This window comes from Zophobas morio, unplaced genomic scaffold (assembly GCF_036711695.1).
Source record: "Zophobas morio isolate AGI-343-1 ecotype UQ-CSIRO unplaced genomic scaffold, CSIRO_AGI_Zmor_V1 ptg000010l, whole genome shotgun sequence".
Taxonomy (NCBI): Eukaryota; Metazoa; Arthropoda; class Insecta; order Coleoptera; family Tenebrionidae; genus Zophobas; species Zophobas morio.
Genome location: NW_026972115.1, coordinates 6,803,576 through 6,823,025, shown reverse-complemented (window position 1 = coordinate 6,823,025; position 19,450 = coordinate 6,803,576). Strand labels below are relative to the sequence as shown.

The following is a 19,450-nucleotide window of genomic DNA, read 5'->3' as shown; positions in this document are numbered from 1 at the left end:
GATAACGTGTGTTTTGTTTTGGTGGTTTGACGTGTGGTCAAAGGTGACGTGATTGTTGTTGCTGGGGACAAAAATGGCCCAAAAGGTGTTGAAACAGATGGTAAGATTAAGGTTGCTGGGTGAAATCGGTGGAAGAATGGGGGTTTTGACGTGGCAGATGTTAATTTGCACGGAAATTGCGATTGGAAGTCGCGCGGAAAGTGAGGTTAGGGCGAGAGCGGTGGCCTTTTTCCAAAATTTTTGGACTTTTTGGGTTCATTGGGCCCATGCTCGGGGTTTTGAGTGGAGAATCAATGGTTTTTGGCCGGAAGAAATTGTTATTAGGTTTATTTTTTAGTTTCTACAAAACAGGTGCGATTTTGAAAAATATCAGGTCAGAGGTATCTTTGAAACTTGTCAGCAGGGTTTGTAAAACTACATGTAAAAAACATTAACTACATTAATTACGTTACGTGTAGTTTTTTATGTCGTTAATATGTAGTTTTTACTTATACGTATATCAAGATACAAATGTCAAATTTTCTAACCTCCAACTGTAAAGTCAGCAAACTTAAGTTTTGGAAACGGTTTGTGAGTTGTGTGGTGAGAATAAGAAAGATGCCGGGTAGAAAATACCACAACTTTTGGTCAGTAGGGGAATTTACTACAATAAAAATTAACAGTTTTTTTTGTAAAGTTGCTGCTGTTTGTAATATTTGTAATAAAATTTTGAAAAATACGTCGAAACAAAGGCTCCTCGCTCATAGGTCTGTTTTATACCATTCACGATTTAATTAGAATAATAATAATGTATTTTGTTGTTTTCTTCAATAAATTATGAAAATATTATTGGTATATATGTACTTTTGGCCCCTTTCATTTTGGAAATAAGTTCTGTTCTGTAATAATGTGATCACTGAGTAAAGACTAAAGAGTATGCTATCAGCATTCAGCAGTGCTGGTCTGCTGGTCTAGCACTTATTTCATAAAAAAGAATAAATTTACTCAACGTAAAAATTGGTGTAATTAATTATGTAGATAATTGTTAATTAATGACGTAAAAAATAGTTAAAAACTACGTGTAATATTACGGTATAATAACACTTCATTAACTACTTACAAACCCTGCTTGTCAGTAAGACCAGAGAACATAGAGAAGCGCCATAGTTTAAATTAAATGACGGTTGCGGACTCCTCAATTTATGTTGGTAGCAGTGTTTGTTTCTAACTAGGGATAAAAGTAACTAGAAGAAATGTCATAATATTTTTAATAACGCGTTTTATTTCCGACAAATTGACACTAAATTTACCAGAATATTACAAGCTGCTTACTGTTTCCTTGACTTTCATTCGGGTCACACGAATTACAATTATAGTGAAACAAGTTTTTTTTGGGCGTCGACTATTTAAATTTGGCGCTTGCCTTTGGCAGTTGAGGACTCCAGTGTCAATAAGGGTGGTTTTGCAAAATCAGCCTCTATGTCGCTTCTCTATGTTCTCTGGTAAGACAGTAAGTGTTAATTTAGTATAGTAAATCGTAGGACGAAACGACGATTCAGTAATTTTGAAAATTGTACTTCCCACAGACTTGGAAACTTGTCCTATTAATCAGTAATGAATGTTAAGTGGATGAAATTGTAGTCATTAATTCATTCATAAATAAACATACAGTCACTGTATTACTGGTTACTTAATAAGTGAAGTCTTAATCCTTACCTTCTTTCTTTTTTGTCTGTAGCAGCCACCTAAAGACCTAAAGAATCTCAATGTAAAATAAATACGTTCATCTAATAAGCATTCACGTTCGGTAGAAGTAACTGACAGAAATTTTTCTGTGGTTAAGTTGCAATCTTAAGATCACTAGAAATTAAAGATTGGCATCAACTGTCTAATTTTCTAATTCAAATGTCAAATCTGAATTGTCTGGAAAAAAACGAAGTTTTCTAATTTCAACACGCTTCGTTTGAAGAAAATTCTTAAATACAGCGTGGAAACAATTTCCACAAAAGTAGTCACGAGAAAGCCCATTTTAAAGGAAAAGAAGCAAGAAATATTTCGTGGTTTTGAAAAAATTACTGGGAAAAATAGACAATGCTTGGGTAAAACGGAAACAGTTAAACTGGTGGCAGAAATATTTTCCGTAAAGTTCGCTAGTGTTCTCGAGTGTTTTTCGAATTTTAAAATTATGCCGATACAACGGCGTCGGCGCCGTTAATATTATACTCAGAATCAGAAAGACGACTGCCCAGATTTATATACTTACATGCTTTCTTGGGTCCGTTCTACAATTGGTTTTTAAGTTTTATATAATCGTTATTGTTTTGTAAAAGGGAAAATACTCGGCTTGGAGAATAATTGTACGTAATACACGTATAAATTTAGGTTTCCGAAGGCGAAGTTTTTCACATTAAATAGCTACCAGAATCAAATTTCTAAAGCGGTATCTCTAATTGCGTGATAGTGGTGAAGATTTACTTTTCATTTTCTTGGATGAGACATGGATATACCAAAACGGATCCATGGTAAAATTGTGGATCCATGATGATGATATCAAAGCTTGTCCTCCTAAAATAACTAGTGAATGGAAAAGATTCACAATTTTACATGCGGGTTGCTCTTTGGGCTTTTAGAGGGATGCAATTTTCTCCTGGATTCAAAAATAGATTCAGCAGATCACCAGAAAACCATCACATTTTCGATGTTTGACATTTACTTACTTACATGTCACATTTTTGATACCTACTTTCTGACATTCCAGTTATACATTATACACTAGAACAATTATGTCCGCAGTTACACAGCTTAAAAAAAAAAGTTACCAAATCTAGTTACATCTACCGAACGTGAATTCCTTATACAGTAGCGGTCATTTCTACGGAACCACTCGCTCGATAAAAAGTCAAGTTGGTAGCCCTGTCATCTAGTACTTTACGCCGAACGCGGTTGGTAGCGGTAGTTGATATGGCAATCGAAACTAGCACAACACGCAAAGTCATTTAATAGATAAGGTTGCCACATTGGGATGCTATATTGATACGTCACAAGGGGCTCTCAAATGGCGCGAAAATTGCCAGTTTTAAATACTCGAGTAACGCACTAAAAACGGAAACTTTTAATCAAGTGACCGGTTCTACTTCGCAAATTTCAATCCTGTGTAAAGAACAATTTAATAAACCTCAAGAAAAATGTTTTGCTGCCAGTAGAACTTGAAAATAACAAATGCGACACTATTAACTGATTTTTTTATGCAAAAAAAATCTGAAAATCTGCATTTACTGGTTTACTTTTTCCTTTCTAGAATATATAAAAACATTTCATTTTAGCTTAAACACAAATAATTTTTTTTTTTTTTTTGTTAGGCAAACACCACTTTAATTCACTGTAATATTAAACTTGTGAAAATATTACAACTAAACATTAACACTACTGGTAAGTAAAAATACATAAAATTTTATAATTTTTATTTACATACATCAAACAGTTTTAGCTAATTTTTAAAATTTTTTATACTTTTGTTTATTTTCAGATTTATTATTTAAATATTTAATTCTAATTAAAGTTCTCTGTTTTAAAAAAGCCCTTGTGATTTCTTCTGGGAGCTCCACCATATTTTTTAACAAATTGGTCATCCGAGTAACTACTAACACCAAACGTCAGAATTAGCGGTACAGACCGTACAGATTAAAGGCATCAGCTGATCGGTCACACCAACTCAAAATTACAAGTTACTAAAAATTCCCAAGTAATACCAACCTCATTTTGACGTCACATGGGGCTGACACCTCTCCTCCCCCGTAAGCGATTTTGCCCACATACTCGTTTATGTGGTAACCTGTTCTCTATTAACTAACCTTGCACAACTTCGGTTGCCCTCAGCTATGCCGCACTGTATCCCGTGCAGACTGTATGTTCTGTTCATCTATTTATTAAAATAAAATATCCACATTGACAATGGGCCCATCTAACCTGTCAAATTTTTGACACATATGTTTTCCCCCAGAAACCCGTCAAGGTCACTTACACCAAACAAATTTTGAAAATTTACACTAGGGAGTGGTTCTATAGAAAAGATCGCGACTTTATATTGTTGGTTGCATATACAAAAATATCATTTCTTTCATATGATAAATTTCACTTTCACTTGAATTTTTTCGAATCATACCACAAATAAATATAAATTTTGGATCGACTTTAATAAATCTTGAAGTTTCTATCCCGAAAACTGCGCATGCGCTGAAACGCTTCAAAATTCACGCAGATTTTGGAAAAAAGAGCAACGACCTCGCCCTATAAGTTGGAAACTGACAAACCGGCGCTCCGCTTGTTTCCATCGCAGCCTCGAGCCGAAATTTTTTCGGTCCCACGTGTCTTGTTGTTAAGTCTTGATAAAAAAATGGCGTCGATCGATACGAATTTGTTATTCTTGCAGCTGCGAATTACTGCCGATTCATCTTGTTTATCACGCATTTTCCATTCTCAATCATTTGAATTCGTTAAATAACGCGTGCAAAAACCAGTTAAAAGCGAGGGCTAAATTCTAAAGAACCAGTTTGCAAATAAACCAGCTCCGCTCACAATCAACTCGTCGTAGGGGTGCTGTAGCTGCTAAATACTGTCGCAGTTTCAGTTTTCGAGCTCCGCTCGCACGAAACGATCGATTCATTTATGAATTCGCAACGAAATTAAACTAACCAACGAAATGTCCGTGACTGGCAAGGTACGTACCAAAACCACCCCCTTGACTCTAACCCCAAAATCGAGTCGCCACGAAAACAACCCAGTGATTGTTGTAAAAATCTTTCTAGCCTATTTTGTATTCATATTGGCGCAGTTCGTGCTCGTGGAGGGTGCGGATAGGTGAGTGCGGCCCCCATTGTGCCCCCGACCCGCTAAAAGTGCCCTTTCAGCCCTGAACTTGAAAGAAATCCCGTACGATATTCGGCCCGTTTCACTTATCAAAGCTGGCGGTGAACAGCACTCGAATGAGTTTCGAGAGATTAACCCCATGGAACAAGTGCCGGCGTTACACATCGACGGAGTCACCCTGGTGGAGTCGTTGAGTATCTTGAGCTACTTGGAGGAGACGAGGGTCCAGAGGCCGCTGCTGCCGCCAGACGTGGTAAAGAGGGCAAAGGTAACCCACACTTGATGGAAATTTTGCTCATTATCACATAAGTGTCTCATTAAAATGTGATTAACATGGAAGCTGAAGGTCAAAAGATGTGGCCCTGCCTGGCGCGAATTCTTTAAATTTCGTCGGTGGAATTGCGGTTTTGACAAGTCGTGAAGGCCATAACGCCTAATAAAAGTGACAAGAGAAGCTACGCTGTCTTCTCGAGCTCAGGAATGTACGTTATTTTTGCCTGTCATATTTTTTTTTTATCTTATTTATTTATGGTCAAAGATCATCGTACTTCTTGTTATACTTTCTCATTACGGACTTGCCTTGAACTGAAGGGTAACGTGTTGCAATGATACAACGTGTAAACAGTTTTAATAAAAACTAATTTATTGCAGCTAAGTAACAAAAAACGCATCTTACATAAAATTAACTAACAGTCTTTGATGGCTTATCTAGTGGAATAACAAAAAACATCACCGTGTAAAAAGCGCATTTTCCCCTCTAGGTGCGCGAAATTTGCGAGATCATCGCCTCCGGAATCCAGCCGCTGCAGAACCTGGTGGTGCTCATCCACGTCGGCGAGGAAAAGAAAAACGAGTGGGCGCAGCACTGGATCAACCGGGGCTTCAGGGCCGTGGAGAAGTTGCTGTCGGCCAGCGCCGGCAAGTACTGCGTCGGCGACGAGATCACGCTGGCGGACTGTTGCTTGATTCCGCAAGTTTTCAACGCGAGGAGGTTTCATGTCGATCTGAGACCTTTCCCGATAATTTTGAGGATCGACAGGGAACTGGAGAACCACCCGGCTTTCAGGGCGGCGCACCCCAGCAACCAGCCCGACTGTCCCCCCGAAGTTGCCAAGTAACGTGTTTTTATTGCTCAACTGAAGTACAAATTGTTTCAGGCGGAGCACCGCTGCCAGACTTGAAGCGGGGGTTTTATGCAAATTGGCGAAATAACGTCCGTAAACTTATATATTGTTTTGTAAAATGGGTGTGTTAATGGTTCAGTGTGTGGGGAGGCGTACTATAAGCATCTTATTGTTTGAATAGTGGTGAGACGTGTCGGCGTTTCATTCCAAATTGTTTCGAGAGTTTAATTTTGTACGTTTCTATATTTTTTGTAAAGTTTTTGAGTTTTGCTGATTGTTTAATTAGCTTGACGCCTTTAACGTTGGCAATAATAGGGAACTCGTGAACGTCGCTTCGGAGCTTCAGTTTTCGTCTCAGAAGGCGTTATTTTGTCGGCATAAAATGGTCGTCTTTAGGTTTGGGGGGGCGTTTCGTCTCCAGCTTTGATGCTTTCGCTTGATTTGAACTAGTAGGTTTTATGCATTTGTTGAAGTTTGTGGAAAATTCTAGATTTGATATTTTTTAATGCTTTTTAATAAATGTGTTTTTATCAAAAAGTCGTGTTTTAAATCAGCCTTGTCTTTATTTAGTTTCGTGTACGTACAATATTGACATTGTTCAATAACAACAAATTACAAATTTTGGAATTCGACTAGATTATTAGTTTAAAATGGACGGACCTAAAGTATCATGAATTTGGAACGAAAGAGAATGAATCAAGCGCTATAATACAAGCAAACAAGGAAAATAAAAAGATTGGATGAGTCAAAAAACTACGTTCTGTATGATCAAGCTGAGCTGTAGGTGTAGACCGGGAGCACTCTTTTGGAAAATTGGTAATGACCCATCACATTCGCTCAAAAAGATTTGATTGTCCCTTCGGAAGGCTTCGCAATAGAGTGCTCCAATGGACATGTTAATGTTGCGTGTTATGAGGAATCATGAATAATACGATATATGGCACTATGGATTTTATTGAATTATAGTGTGTTTGACAATGCTGTGGACTAACTTATTAAAAAAGAAAAAAACAAAAAAAAATGTTCGGCACCGTCCTCGGGTCCGTCCGGAACCCGACGACGCTGCCACAGCGGCTTTCGAAAGAACTAGAACCCGTGTCACCTCCTTAAAACTGTAAACTATTATCACTGTACAAACAATTCTGACTAATGCAACTGTAACTAACGTTACGTATCGGCCAACAGAACCCTTACTACAGCAAAGAATAAATCGGCTTTCGACAAAACACAAACACTGCAGCAGCGGACATACTCATGGTAACTCGATCGGTTATGCCGGACTCGGAGATGTTGCCACACGCGCGCACACACACAGTCATAAGGTACCTTTAGCCCCCGATTCACTTATAACCTAAGCTATCCTTACCACGAAATGACTAAATCACCTAGACTAACTTATATCGTAAAATCATAATGGCTAGAAGGGGACGCCGTGCTGGCCCGGCCCACCGTAGGCCTCTCGTGCGCCGCGGCGACGAGGAAGGCGTCCGCGGCGAGCACGGCCCACTACAACATAGCGATAATAAAAATATACAACAAAATGAGAAGCGAAGGTGGCGCTGCTCAGCCGCCACTGTGTCACCGTGACATTAAAGACGTCACACGAAAACAAACGAAGACTAGTCACAACATTGTTTACGTTTGATGAAGGTCACTTTGATTTGCACTGTGGATAGATCGGGGATGGCTGCTTTTAATGTCATAGTGACAGATGAGATTGACCGATGGCAAGCACGGGACGCACCCACGTGACTCGACTATATTATATTTCTCTCAATGTATTATATATATCATATGAACTCTCTAGCTAATTCACAGTTACCCCGAGAGCGGTGGACCGCCCGACGGCTCCGGCGACGGACAGTAATACGTACGGTACTACGTTAAATATTGCACGTTTCGGCGCGCGGAGCGACGGGCGACCAGGGCCTGAGACAGGTAACCCCACAGATGTGAATATCACAGCAACAGTAATGTTGTATATAGAACAGTTTCTCAATATATATCAAAGTATGAGGCATATGTTAAAACGTGGAGAAGCAACAACTAAAACGAAACAATTCTTAAATATCTAAAAGACTTTAACATGAAATATAGACCAATTTACTTTTTTTTTTTTCATCTTTGATTTACGAAGCGCACAAATCTTGAACAATCGTTTAGAGAATATTAATATCTTTGACTCAACATTATGAAACTACGGCGATCACATACATTTAGACAATGAAACTATGCTGTGTTAACGGCGTCTTAATATTTTAACTATTCCGTCAACAATCGAAAATCAAATAAAAAAATAAAACATCCGTAACAAAACTATATAGATATCTCTTTGTATGGTACGTTTTACTCTCGGTTAAATGGAATGCCACAGCTTACCACGCTCGGTGAAAACACGCGTCTATGACCTGCATAGATCCGGCTAAATTAAACCCTAAAAAGTAAAATTTTGAACGGTTAACGCATGCGAGTCGATTAGTCAACGGCTTTGTTAAATATTCAGCAGCGAGTGTCCAAACATTAACAATATTAACAACATGCGATAACAACAATATATAATTTTTAGTTACATTTATCTTCATATATATTCTTTTAATAATAATATATAGATCTATAGAAGGAATAACAGCAGAGTTGGGTGAGTATAGATGACTAACGCTATGACTATTTACAATGTCATGCCTTTCGGCCGAGACCCCGAAAAATAAATCTCATGATTGGTAACGGATCGATTTTTTTTAAAAAGTTTCTTCTTATTTTTGTTTGTTTGTTTGTTTGCGTTAAAATATTCTCATCTAAATAAATTCAATATGCTCTTTGGCCAGCCAAATGTCGCTTGTCATATTGATGAGGTTCTTCAGCAGGTACAAAATTTAGGAATTGCTCGGATGACTTGCTATTATTACCAATCACATACGCACGCACCTCTAATTAATTAACCTACAAAACGCGCGCCACCGGCGCGCACCGCTCCATAACAACTATATAAAATAAACTTTATATACAAAAAAAGCAAATGAATGGGTACAAACATCAGAGTGTTGATAATGATGTGAATGAATGAAGAATCACAATTTTTTCCTCAATTAGAATTACGACTACTCTAAATCTCGTAAAATCAGATCATTTACCTTAAATTTGCTTCATATAATTAAACTTTTGTAATTACATCAAACAGAACAACGAAAATTTCGGAGGGGCGAACCTTGCATGGGGACGACACGACCATCCAAGATTTACCCTTACAATAAGATAAAAAACAAAACAAAAATAAATAACAAATCACATCACATTTTCACGGAATTGACTATAAAAAATTTCCATACTACCCGCGGTACAGTACAAACAATGTAAATAGGTATACATCTTTTAAAAAGTTCACATTGTATATAAACAGCCTTGCGCAATTTGCCTTGAGTCATCGTCATAAATAACTTTCGTTTTTTTAAAAATTAGCAACAACAAACTAGTAAAAATGCCTCCCTATTATACATTCAACTGGAAATAAAAAGAATTTGCCCGTTGTTTTTTTTCTTCTTTTTTTTGTTTTAAAACATTAACAATCTCTGTTGCGTGTACCTGAACAATCTAGGTGAATTTGAAACGATTTGACGCCATCACTGCATGGTTAGAGTACCAAGGCCGTTGTTTCGTGCCCTCTTCAGTTCTTCCTCAGAGATGCGTTGTTCGATCAGATATTGGGCCGTGTTTATCGATTGCGGACTACCCGATATGGTCACTATCCTATTGCGCGTTCCCGGTGCGAAAATACCCTTCTTAGATATCTGGATGTTGGCCCCGCTCAGCTGCTGAATCTCAACTAACGAACGGCCCCCAGGACCTGCAAACAACGCACCACCATGTCTTTGCGTTCGCGTGCACCGGCCACAACGCACGTGCCGACCCTCGTCACCGCCACCGACTCTCTCACTTTCTGTGTGATACTACATACGCTACTATCGGTAACGAGGGGCGGCGCGCGCTGCCCCCGGTCGCGCGCCAGCAACTAAACCAAAGTCACGTCATAAAATGAATGAATGGATGTTAAATCGCCCATTACCTAAAATAGCACCAACAATTACTTCTGCAATTTCGACATTTTTAGTGTCTTTAGCACCATTTAATTCCGCAGGCGTGGGACTTTTACTTAGCACAGCCATTTGTTGACCTGTACCTAGACCAAAGCTGTTATTGTTGATTGAGATGGGTGCTGTTGCGGGTGAACTTTGATGTCTGAATGGATCGAATGTTGAATCATACCTTTCTAGGTTGGTTCGTGGAGTTGGGGACGTGGTACCTGCAACAACTCAGTTAGTGCCCTCTTGCGCCCGCACCGACCGCCACTCCATCGACTTACCCAAATGGCATTCTGCTAAACTGACCTGGCCCCCGATAGGCCCGAAGACCGCCCCCGTGTTCGCCGTGGCGGCGCTGGCTTGGTCCATCACGCCCAGGTAGCTCGAGACGGGCAGCGCGCCCGTGTGGGCGCTGCCCAGACCCAGGCCCATCGCCAGGATGCCGTACTTGGCCAGCACGGACAGCGCGGCGCAGATCTCGACGATGTGCGAGTCGGAAAAGCCGGTGTTGCGCAGTTGCAACTGCAAAAAATCGATTCAATAAGATATACAAATCCGAATTTTGAACTTACTTTGATGTGGTCCAACAGCTGAGCCGTCACCGTGCCCACGTTCTGACCCGGCGTGTTCAGGTTTAGGCTGAGATTGAGCCCTCCGTTGAGCATGATGCTTTGAGAAACCGAGCTGAGCCCGCTGTTGAGACTCGCCGTCGACGCGTTGAACGCGCTGCCGGCGTTCTGCTGGGCGAACGGCGAACCCGTGGGGTTGTAGTTGGCGACGGGACCGTTGACGTCCGCGTACGACACGTTCAGGCACGTTCCGCTCTGCGGGTCCTCGACGATCTTGCTCAAGATCATCTGGCACGCTTGCCTGTTTTGTTCCTTTTCACCTGCAACACAAGACGTGGATCAATGTTTCCGTCAAGATGGCGCGCCGCTGCAGCCGGAAAAAAAAACATTCTCTTTGGCTTTACTACGAAAACGACTCCCATTGATTCAAAAACGAAAACAACAAGCGCACGTTTTGTAAGCATCATAGATCGATCCGTCGGCTTTGGCGCCATTTCCGATTCCTGCAATATGGCTGCGATAAATCAACTTTCGCAGGTGGCGGTGTGCATCACACGCCGATGACATAACAGCACCAGTAATAAGAATAAGTGTGACGCCGCCCAAGGTTGCTTCTGGCGAAAATAGCACTCGCATGCATACACGCGCTGGCGTAATTACAACACAGACGACTTACGCATATTTCGGTCGCGCCTCCTTACCTATAACAGTTATACATCTCTCTTGCAAACTAACATCCTTGGCCTTCTGAGAAATCTGCACGTAAGAACCGCTGCTCTCTTTAATCTGCTTAATGTAGTTACCCGCCTTGCCGATGATCATGCCCGCCGTCGAATTCGGCACTAATATCTTGACTTGCTTGTCTCTGTCCTGCATTAATTTACTTTCGGTTTCGACTAGTGGTTTCGTCAAATCGGGCTTCTCTCGGATCTTTTCGGCTATGAAATCTGCTACTATCATAATTGCGTCCACGCTACCGGTTATGAGGCACACTCGTTCGGTCGTTCCTGGAACAAAGCAAACATTAGGGGAAAAACTCAACACCGACGACCCGATACATACGGACGCAGAAAGTCGCCTCTCGGACGCTCTACGCCGAAATAACGCTCCCTTTCATCCAACGGTAACATTTTAATTAGGAAAAAGAAACCGCCGTATGCAAAAATGCACGCACCGGTTGCTTTATGGGTGCGTAGCGTAACACATACACTTTTTCTAAATGAAATTAGTTACTAGTTTACTTAAAGCAGGGCCGCCGCTAGAACTTTTGGCGCCCGAGTGCAAGTTTAAATTTAGCGCCCCTCTTCAATATAGATAAAAAAATTTTAAAGTAAAAATTGTATTAAAATCAGTGGAAAATTAAGGGCCAGTCTTTAAAACGTTAGAATTAAAATTTTATTTTAGGCAAAAAATGAACAAACAAACAAACATAAATACATTTGTATCCATATAATATAACTGAATACAAAAAAAAGAAACGAAAAAACCTACAGCATACAAGATAATGCAATTAAATATTTTTTTACTAAACCAAATGAATGTTTTTAGATTTCATACTGGGAAATTCTGCAACTATTTTTTTATGTCCAAATTGTCTAACAGTTCATGTTCAATTGCAACAATAGATAAGTTACTTAGCCTGCCTTGACTCATGGTTGATCCGAGATAATTTTTTATTATTTTCAATTTTGAAAAGGATCGCTGGCCAGATGCAACCGAAACTGGTGGTGTAAGCAAAGTTCTTAATGCTATTGATGTATCGGAAAAGTTGAGATTAAATTGTTTTCACACCAATACGTAAAATTTGGTGGGAATCTTCTAACGGTATAGCTGAAGAGTGCAGTTTTAAAGCTTTAATCTTATTAAATACGGCAATGTCGACCTCACCAACGGAATCAACTGCAAGTTTTAAATGTAAATCTTTACAGTTTTTTAACATGTCTTCTTCTGAGGACTTAAACACATTATTGAAAAACCCAAATACATTATCATATGTGTTTACTTCCTCAAATCTATTATTTAAAGAAGACAAAGTTTGGTTCAGAATTCGGTAAAAAAAATGTTTTTTAAAATTAATTTTTGGATCTACAACTTCGTAATTCTGCTCGTGATCAAAATGTTTCGGTTTTCTTCTTGGGCGCACGGTTTGGATTGGCGGAAAAAATGGTTCAACATTAATTTCATAGGCAAGTTTGTCTGTTTCAGTTTAATTTTAGCAAAACTTTCATCTGAACGATATTTGGTAAAGTAACCTATAACATCTTTAAGTAAATTGATATAAGGGTGTGGGGACAAAAAATCTGCACAAATTTCAAACTAGAATAACTGTATTATAAAAGCAGGTATTAATAACGTGATCAACAACATTTATAAAAACAACTTTAAAGAACACAATCTGCACCATATCTGCTTGCTTTACGAATTTTTGTTTTAACACGGCGCATTAAATTTGTAAAAGCCGATATTTTTGTTTGCCGTATTTTCAGCAGTATAGGCTTCTTTAATTCTGCATGTGTCGAGGCTTCCCATCCGTTTTTGTACACATTCCTCTTTAGGTTTCTCCAAAAACGTTCAATTGGGCGTAGTTGAGGTACGTTGGGAACATTTTTGTCCTTAGGGATAAAATTAATGTTTAACTCATTATATGCAGCAATAACGTTAGCTGCGTAATGAGCTGTTGTCATGTCTGGCCAAAATACAAAATTGCCATCCGAATGCTTTTCTCTTATAAAGCGGACAAGTCGAGACCTAATGCACTGTTTTTCATAAATATCTGCATTAACAGAATTTCCAGATGGGCAAATAAACGCAGTAGAATGTCCACGTGAAGAAATGGCCAACCAGACCAACAACTTGGACTGAAATTTTTTATGACGTTTGAATTTCACTTTATCATCTACTTCTTCTCCTTTCTTGCAATAGAAATGTTTATTGTTAGCAGTATCGCTACCATCAAAAGTGAAGTAGGATTCGTCATCCATGATTATTTCAGTTCCATTTGAGGGGGAAAAAGCGGATTCAGAAAGATGCCTTAATTTTCGTTTTTGTTCCAGCTTTTGTTTTTCTGAATATTTGGGGGCGGATTTTCGCGTTGCAAGCTTGACATTGTTCTCCTTTAATATGTTGCTAACATACTTTTTGTCAATTTTAAATTTCCGTCCAAGCTTTCTTAGTGAAACACCAAGTTTACCGTGACTTTGATTGACTAAGGCTTCTCTCTTCTTCTGGGGCATTTTTCTTGCTGGTCTTCCGCTTCCTACTTGTCTTTCTACCGAATTCCCATTCTCTACTCTTCTGCAAATGCTATAAGTTGTCCTTTTTGATATCCCCACTTGGAAGAAGTGATTAACGGTGAATGACTTTTTTAAATGCATATGCCTTCTATAAAATTCGGCAATCACACATCGGCGATCATTTTCATTTAAGTGTTCCATTATTACAAAAAATATTGAAACATTCAAGAGGAACTAGGCGTAACAATTTTTAACAACTGTCAAAAAATGTCATAACGTCAACCGTCATTTTTCTCAAAGCTAACTCGATTTTCGGTAAATTAAAATTTGTGCAGATTTTTTGTCCCCACACCCTTATACTTTGATGTTGATGTTAGGATTCTGCATCATTTTAGTTAAGATGTTGATTTGATTCAAAATACTTATCAAATCAAATTATCGTTGAACAAATAACTACCACGAAGAAGTATCTTCGGGTATTTCCAGCAAATCATCAAAGATTTTGCCAATGTGATACGTATAAATAAAATAAATTTAGCGTCCAAACTACAAGTGCAAATAACAATTATGTTGCATTTGCCACCTTGGACACCAACTAATTTTTGGAGCAATGTTCTTTAACACCTTTCTGTGAATTACTAAAATAATTTCATTTATTGCTAACATCTCCCTTGACGTTCCGACAAACAATTCTGGAAACTTATTCCTTTATGCTTTACCGATCTACAAGTTTGTTCACCATGCACTATAAAAAACAGATGTTTATTGATTTACCAATGACTGGATGACCTAAACAATATTTCTTTCTTTGCTTTCTCCCAAAGTCTCAATAAACCCTTTTTTCGAGTTGTACATTTTTTTATATTATTTTGGAAATTTTGAAAAGTGCTGCTTTGCGTGCCAATTTGCCGCCCCCCTTTGGCAGCGCCCGCGTGCGGTGCACGCCTTGCACCCCCGCTTACGGCGGCCCTGACTTAAAGAACACACTCCGCCATTTCCATTTTCGCCCCGAGCCGCGGTCGTTAGGTCCAATTCCGCGCCAATCAACTAGAATCGACAGCGGTCAGATGCAGCGCCAATCAGCGGCCGGCGGAGCCGCGACGGCACCAGGAAAGGACCATTATGCAATCAGCGAGAATTGCGGCGAGGCGTCATTGTCGAAGGCTCGCTTGCTTGCTTACTTGCTTGTTGTTATGCAAGGAGCGACTTCGCCGGCCGAAATCGATATTATCCGGCTCGAAGGACCACCGGATTGATGTTTATTAATGCGGTCGCCGTTTTGTAATCTGGTAGATTTTGTCGGCGACGACTAATAGGCGGCCGAAGAAGTTATTGGGTTCGGAGGAGCCAAACTAAACGCGGACATTCAAATTGGGTAATTTAATTCGGGATGGTTTGCTCTTGAGCGGACACGACTTGGACTTGTTTTCGAGATTATTTTCGAACGAAAACGATAGGCTTTGCGGTTTTTCGATAATACTATTTACGTCTTTGCCGTATGCCACGAACCTTGGTAATCTCGGCGATTAAAACTACACATAAATTGTCGATTAGACGACACTCCGGTTATCGTAGTTATGTCCGCAATTACGGCGGATTTAATGGAAACTAATTACTCTCGGTAATTGACACACTTTGCAACTCCATTATATAATCGAAAACGGTCGATTTGCATATTCGAGCAAATTAAAACGGCGAAAAAGGAGGTAACTGAGACAAGGTTACGACAAAGAACCTAATTGTGTTAGAGTCAGGTGCATTGGAATCGTTAGGCGAGACCTCAAAATGGACGTTGGGTAATTGTTGCTGCATTGTCTAACCCGCTACTTAATTATTTGTGTCTTTTGAATTATCTAAATGTTACGTGTTATCATCCGTGACAATTCCATTGAAATCGCAAGGTCGCCCAAGTCGTGGAACGAGGTGTTTATTGCGATCACGTCACCGTCAGACGTCTCATCTGCATTTTAAGAGATGTTCACGACGACGAAAACGAGAGGGCGCTGCGCGGGACAATTCTATGTATGTGTTTGACCGCCCGTGTGCCACACGCCCATCAAGTTTCCCTTTTTTATAATTTACCGGATAAACTGATGAATTTTATAAAAAGTAAAAGTGCACAAACAAAACTTTCAATTATTATGCATGGTAATGATGTTATACAGTCTAGCGTTCTACATTCAATAACTGTACCGTGTAGATATGGGTATTTACATAAGAATATTGTGAGTCATAAAACATTTAAATTAACACCCAAAACATTAAACTCGATAGGTAACGTACTCGACACTAAAGCGACACACCTTCATATTAAACATTTCGAAAAAATCAATAGAATCAGATGGTTTGTATTCACTAGAAAGAATTCCTAAATTAAATAGCCGCTGTTGACCCATAATCGATCTGCGGTAGTTTTTTATTCATTTAATTTAGCCCAATGGAAGCAACATTAACAAGTGAGGTAAGGGTTCTTAAAACTATAAACTTGTGACATTTCGATACATTTCTTCTAGATTGCCTTCAAAAATGATTTTAATGTATCTATAACACTTCCAGATATTGGTACATCAACCAAACTGGTTAAGGTGGCCACGCAAGTGTCTTGTTTTGTGTCACTGCCGTTAGATGGCTCTGATCGCAGAGATATAATAGATATATTTTCGTATTTGGATGGGCAGATTCGGTCACCATCAATCATTTTAAATATACTACACTCTTATTTGAAAAATTAATTGTTCATTGGTTTTTGGCTACGACATTCAACTTTTTTTCGAAGAGATGTTGAAATCCCCTGGAGTTTTGTATTTAGAAATCTTTGACAAAATCGTGTATATCTTGGAGTCTCCAGTGAAAGAGTTTGAAAGAATCTGGTGTTCTATTTTTTGAAAAATTTGAATAAATCTGAGATTTCCTAGTGGTTTTTTGGAAAAACTTGAAAAAATCTTAGGACCCCTTGGTGTTTTGTTTTCGAAGAATTTGAAGATCCGTGGTGTTTTATTTTTGACACAATTTCAAAGAATCTTGGAATCCCTAGGTGTTTTGTTTTCGGAAGAATTTGAAATTATTTGGGGATCCATTGGAGTTTTATTTTTTTTAAATCTCGAGGCCCTATGGAGTTTCGTTTTGGGAAGAATTTGAATAAATCTTGAGATGCCTCTCTGTTTCATTAATGGAAGAACTTGAAAAAATCTTTGGTTCCCCTTTGGTGTTTTATTGCTGGAAAAATTTGAAGAGCCTTGGTGTTTTATTTTTGGAAGAATTTCAAAGAATTTTGAAGTCCCTTGGTGTTTTGTTTTCGGAAGAATTTGAAATCATTCTGAGATCCATTGAAATTTTATTTTTGAAAAAATCTCGAGGCCACCTGGAGGTTTCTTTTTGGAAGTTTGAAAAAATCTTTTATATCTTAAGAGTCTCCTGTTGTTTTATTTTTTGAAGAATTTGAATAAATCTGAGATTTCCTAGTGTATTTTTGGAAGAATTTGAAAAAATCTTTTGAGTCCCCTGGTATTTTGGTTGTGGAAGAATTTGATTAAATCTTTGGATGCTCTGGTGTTTTATTTTTTTTTAAATTTGGAAAAAATCTTTGAGTCGCTTGATGTTTTGCTTTCGGAGAATTTGAAAGAATCTTGTGCTCCTCTGGTATTTTATTTTTATTACTGGAACAATTGGAGACCCTTGGTGGTTTATTTTTTGTAGAATTTCAAAGAATCTTGGTGTTTTATTTTCAGAAGAATTTGAAATAATTTTGGGATCTATTGAATTTCATTTTTGGAAAGATTAAAAAAAAAACTCGAAGCCCTCTGGAATTTCATTTTTAAAAGAATTTGAATAAATCTTGAGGTGCCCCAGTGTTTTATTATTGGAAGAACTTGAAAAAAATCTTTAGGTCCCTTGGTGTTTTATTATTGGAAGAACTTGAAAAAATCTTTGGATCCCTTGGTGTTTTGTTTCCGAAGAATTTGAAAGATTCTTGTGCTTCTCTGCTGCTTTATTGCTGGAAAAATTTGAAGACCCTTGGTGTTTTATTTTTGGAAGAATCTCAAAGAATCTGGGAGTCTTTTGGTGTTTTGTTTTCAGAAGAATTTGAAATAATTTCGGGATCCAATGGAATTTTATTTTTGGAAAGATTTAAAAAAATCTCGAGACACTCTGGAGTTTCGTATTTGAAAGAATTTGAACAAATCTTGAGGTACCTCAGTGTTTTATTATTGGAAAAACTTGAAAAAAATCCTTGGGTCCCTTGGTGTTTTGTTTTCGGAAGAATTTGAAATTATTTTAGGATCCATTGGAATTTTATTTTTTTTAAGAATTTGAAAAAATCTCGAGGCCTTTTGGAGTTTCGTTTTTGGAAGAATTTGAAAAAAAATCTTTGGTTCCCCTGGTGTTTTGTTTTCTTAGTATTTGAAAGAATCTTGAGGTCCTCTGGTGTGTTATTGGTGGAAGAATTTGACATAATCTTGGAGACTTTTTTTTACTGTTTTATTTTTGGAAGATTTTATAAAAATTCTTTTGAGTCCTTGGTGTTTTGCTTTCGGAAAATTTGAAAGATTCTTGAGCTCCTCTGGTGTTTTATTGTTGGAAAAATTTGAAGACCCTTGATGTTTTAATTTTTGGAAGAATTTCAATGAATCTTGGAGTCCCTTGGTGTTTTGTTTTCGGAAGAATTTGAAATCATTTTGACATCCATTGGAATTTTATTTTTGAAAAAAATTTGAAAAAATCTCGAGGCTCCCTGGAGGTTTGTTTTTGGAAGACTTTGAAAAATTCTTGTATATCTTAAGAGTCTCCTGTTGTTTTATTTTTTGAAGAGTTTGAAAGAATCTGGTGTTCTATTTTTTGAAGAATTTGAATACATCTTTTGAGTCCCGTGGTGTTTTGTTTTTGGAAGAATTTGATTAAATCTTAAGGTGCTCTGGTGTTTTATTTTTGGATAAATTTGGAAAATATCTGAGTTGCTTGGTGTTTTATTTTCGGAGAATTTGAAAGAATCTTGTGCTCCTCTGGTGTTTTATTACTGGAACAGTTGGAGACCCTTGGTGTTTTATTTTTGGTAGAATTTCAAAGAATCTTGGGCTCCCTTGGTGTTTTATTTTCGGAAGAATTTGAAATAATTTTGAGATCCATTGGAATTTCATTTTTTGAAAGATTTAAAAAAATCTCGAGGCCCTCTGGAGTTTCGTTTTTAAAAGAATTTGAATAAATCTTGAAATGCCCCAGTGTTTTATTATTGGATGAACTTGAAAAAAATCTTTGGGTCCCTTGGTGTTTTATTATTGGAAGAACTTGAAAAAATCTTTGGATCCCTTGGTGTTTTGTTTCCGAAGAATTTGAAAGATTCTTGTGCTTCTCTGGTGCTTTATTGCTGGAAACATTTGAAGACCCTTAGTGTTTTATTTTTGGAAGAATTTCAAAGAATCTGGGAGTCTTTTGGTGTTTTGTTTTCAGAAGAATTTGAAATAATTTCGGGATCCAATGGAATTTTATTTTTGGAAAGATTTAAAAAAATTTCGAGACACTCTGGAGTTTCGTATTTGAAAGAATTTGAACAAATCTTGAGGTACCTTAGTGTTTTATAAAAGGAAAAACTTGAAAAAAATCCTTGG

The 19,450-nt window shown here is 38.1% G+C and overlaps 2 protein-coding genes across 9 annotated transcripts in view; one reads left to right on the top strand and one right to left on the bottom strand.

Moving 5' to 3' along the window:
* Positions 1-8: 8 nt before the first annotated feature.
* On the top strand, positions 9-6,063 carry LOC135126310 (probable maleylacetoacetate isomerase 2). 2 transcript variants are annotated; one of them, XM_064052266.1, is made up of 4 exons: positions 9-100; positions 4,785-4,836; positions 4,887-5,113; positions 5,607-6,063. In XM_064052266.1, the coding sequence occupies exons 1-4, from the start codon at positions 74-76 to the stop codon at positions 5,961-5,963; spliced, it is 663 nt and encodes a 220-aa protein (XP_063908336.1). In that variant the 5' UTR covers positions 9-73; the 3' UTR covers positions 5,964-6,063. The 2 variants fall into 2 exon arrangements, with proteins under 2 accessions (XP_063908336.1, XP_063908337.1); XM_064052267.1 differs by lacking the exon at positions 9-100 and adding an exon at positions 4,409-4,696.
* An 842-nt stretch (positions 6,064-6,905) lies between these two features.
* Positions 6,906-19,450, bottom strand: part of Ps (pasilla) — a 94,606-nt gene continuing 82,061 nt past the window's right edge. For 4 of the 7 annotated variants that reach the window (XM_064052254.1, XM_064052255.1, XM_064052257.1 and 1 more), the window contains 5 exons: positions 11,316-11,621; positions 10,618-10,934; positions 10,327-10,567; positions 10,030-10,266; positions 6,906-9,810 (listed from right to left, as the gene is read on the bottom strand). In XM_064052254.1, the coding sequence (XP_063908324.1) occupies positions 9,587-9,810; positions 10,030-10,266; positions 10,327-10,567; positions 10,618-10,934; positions 11,316-11,621 (1,325 nt within the window). In that variant the 3' untranslated portion in view covers positions 6,906-9,586. The other 3 variants (XM_064052256.1, XM_064052261.1, XM_064052259.1) reach the window with 3 other exon arrangements.

Coding starts and splice junctions, on each gene's coding strand:
- LOC135126310 (XM_064052266.1), top strand. CDS start 74: ATGGCCCAAAAGGTGTTGAAACAGATG. Junction 101..4,784: donor AAAAGGTGTTGAAACAGATG/GTAAGATTAAGG, acceptor AAATCTTTCTAG/CCTATTTTGTATTCATATTG. Junction 5,114..5,606: donor ACGTGGTAAAGAGGGCAAAG/GTAACCCACACT, acceptor TTTCCCCTCTAG/GTGCGCGAAATTTGCGAGAT.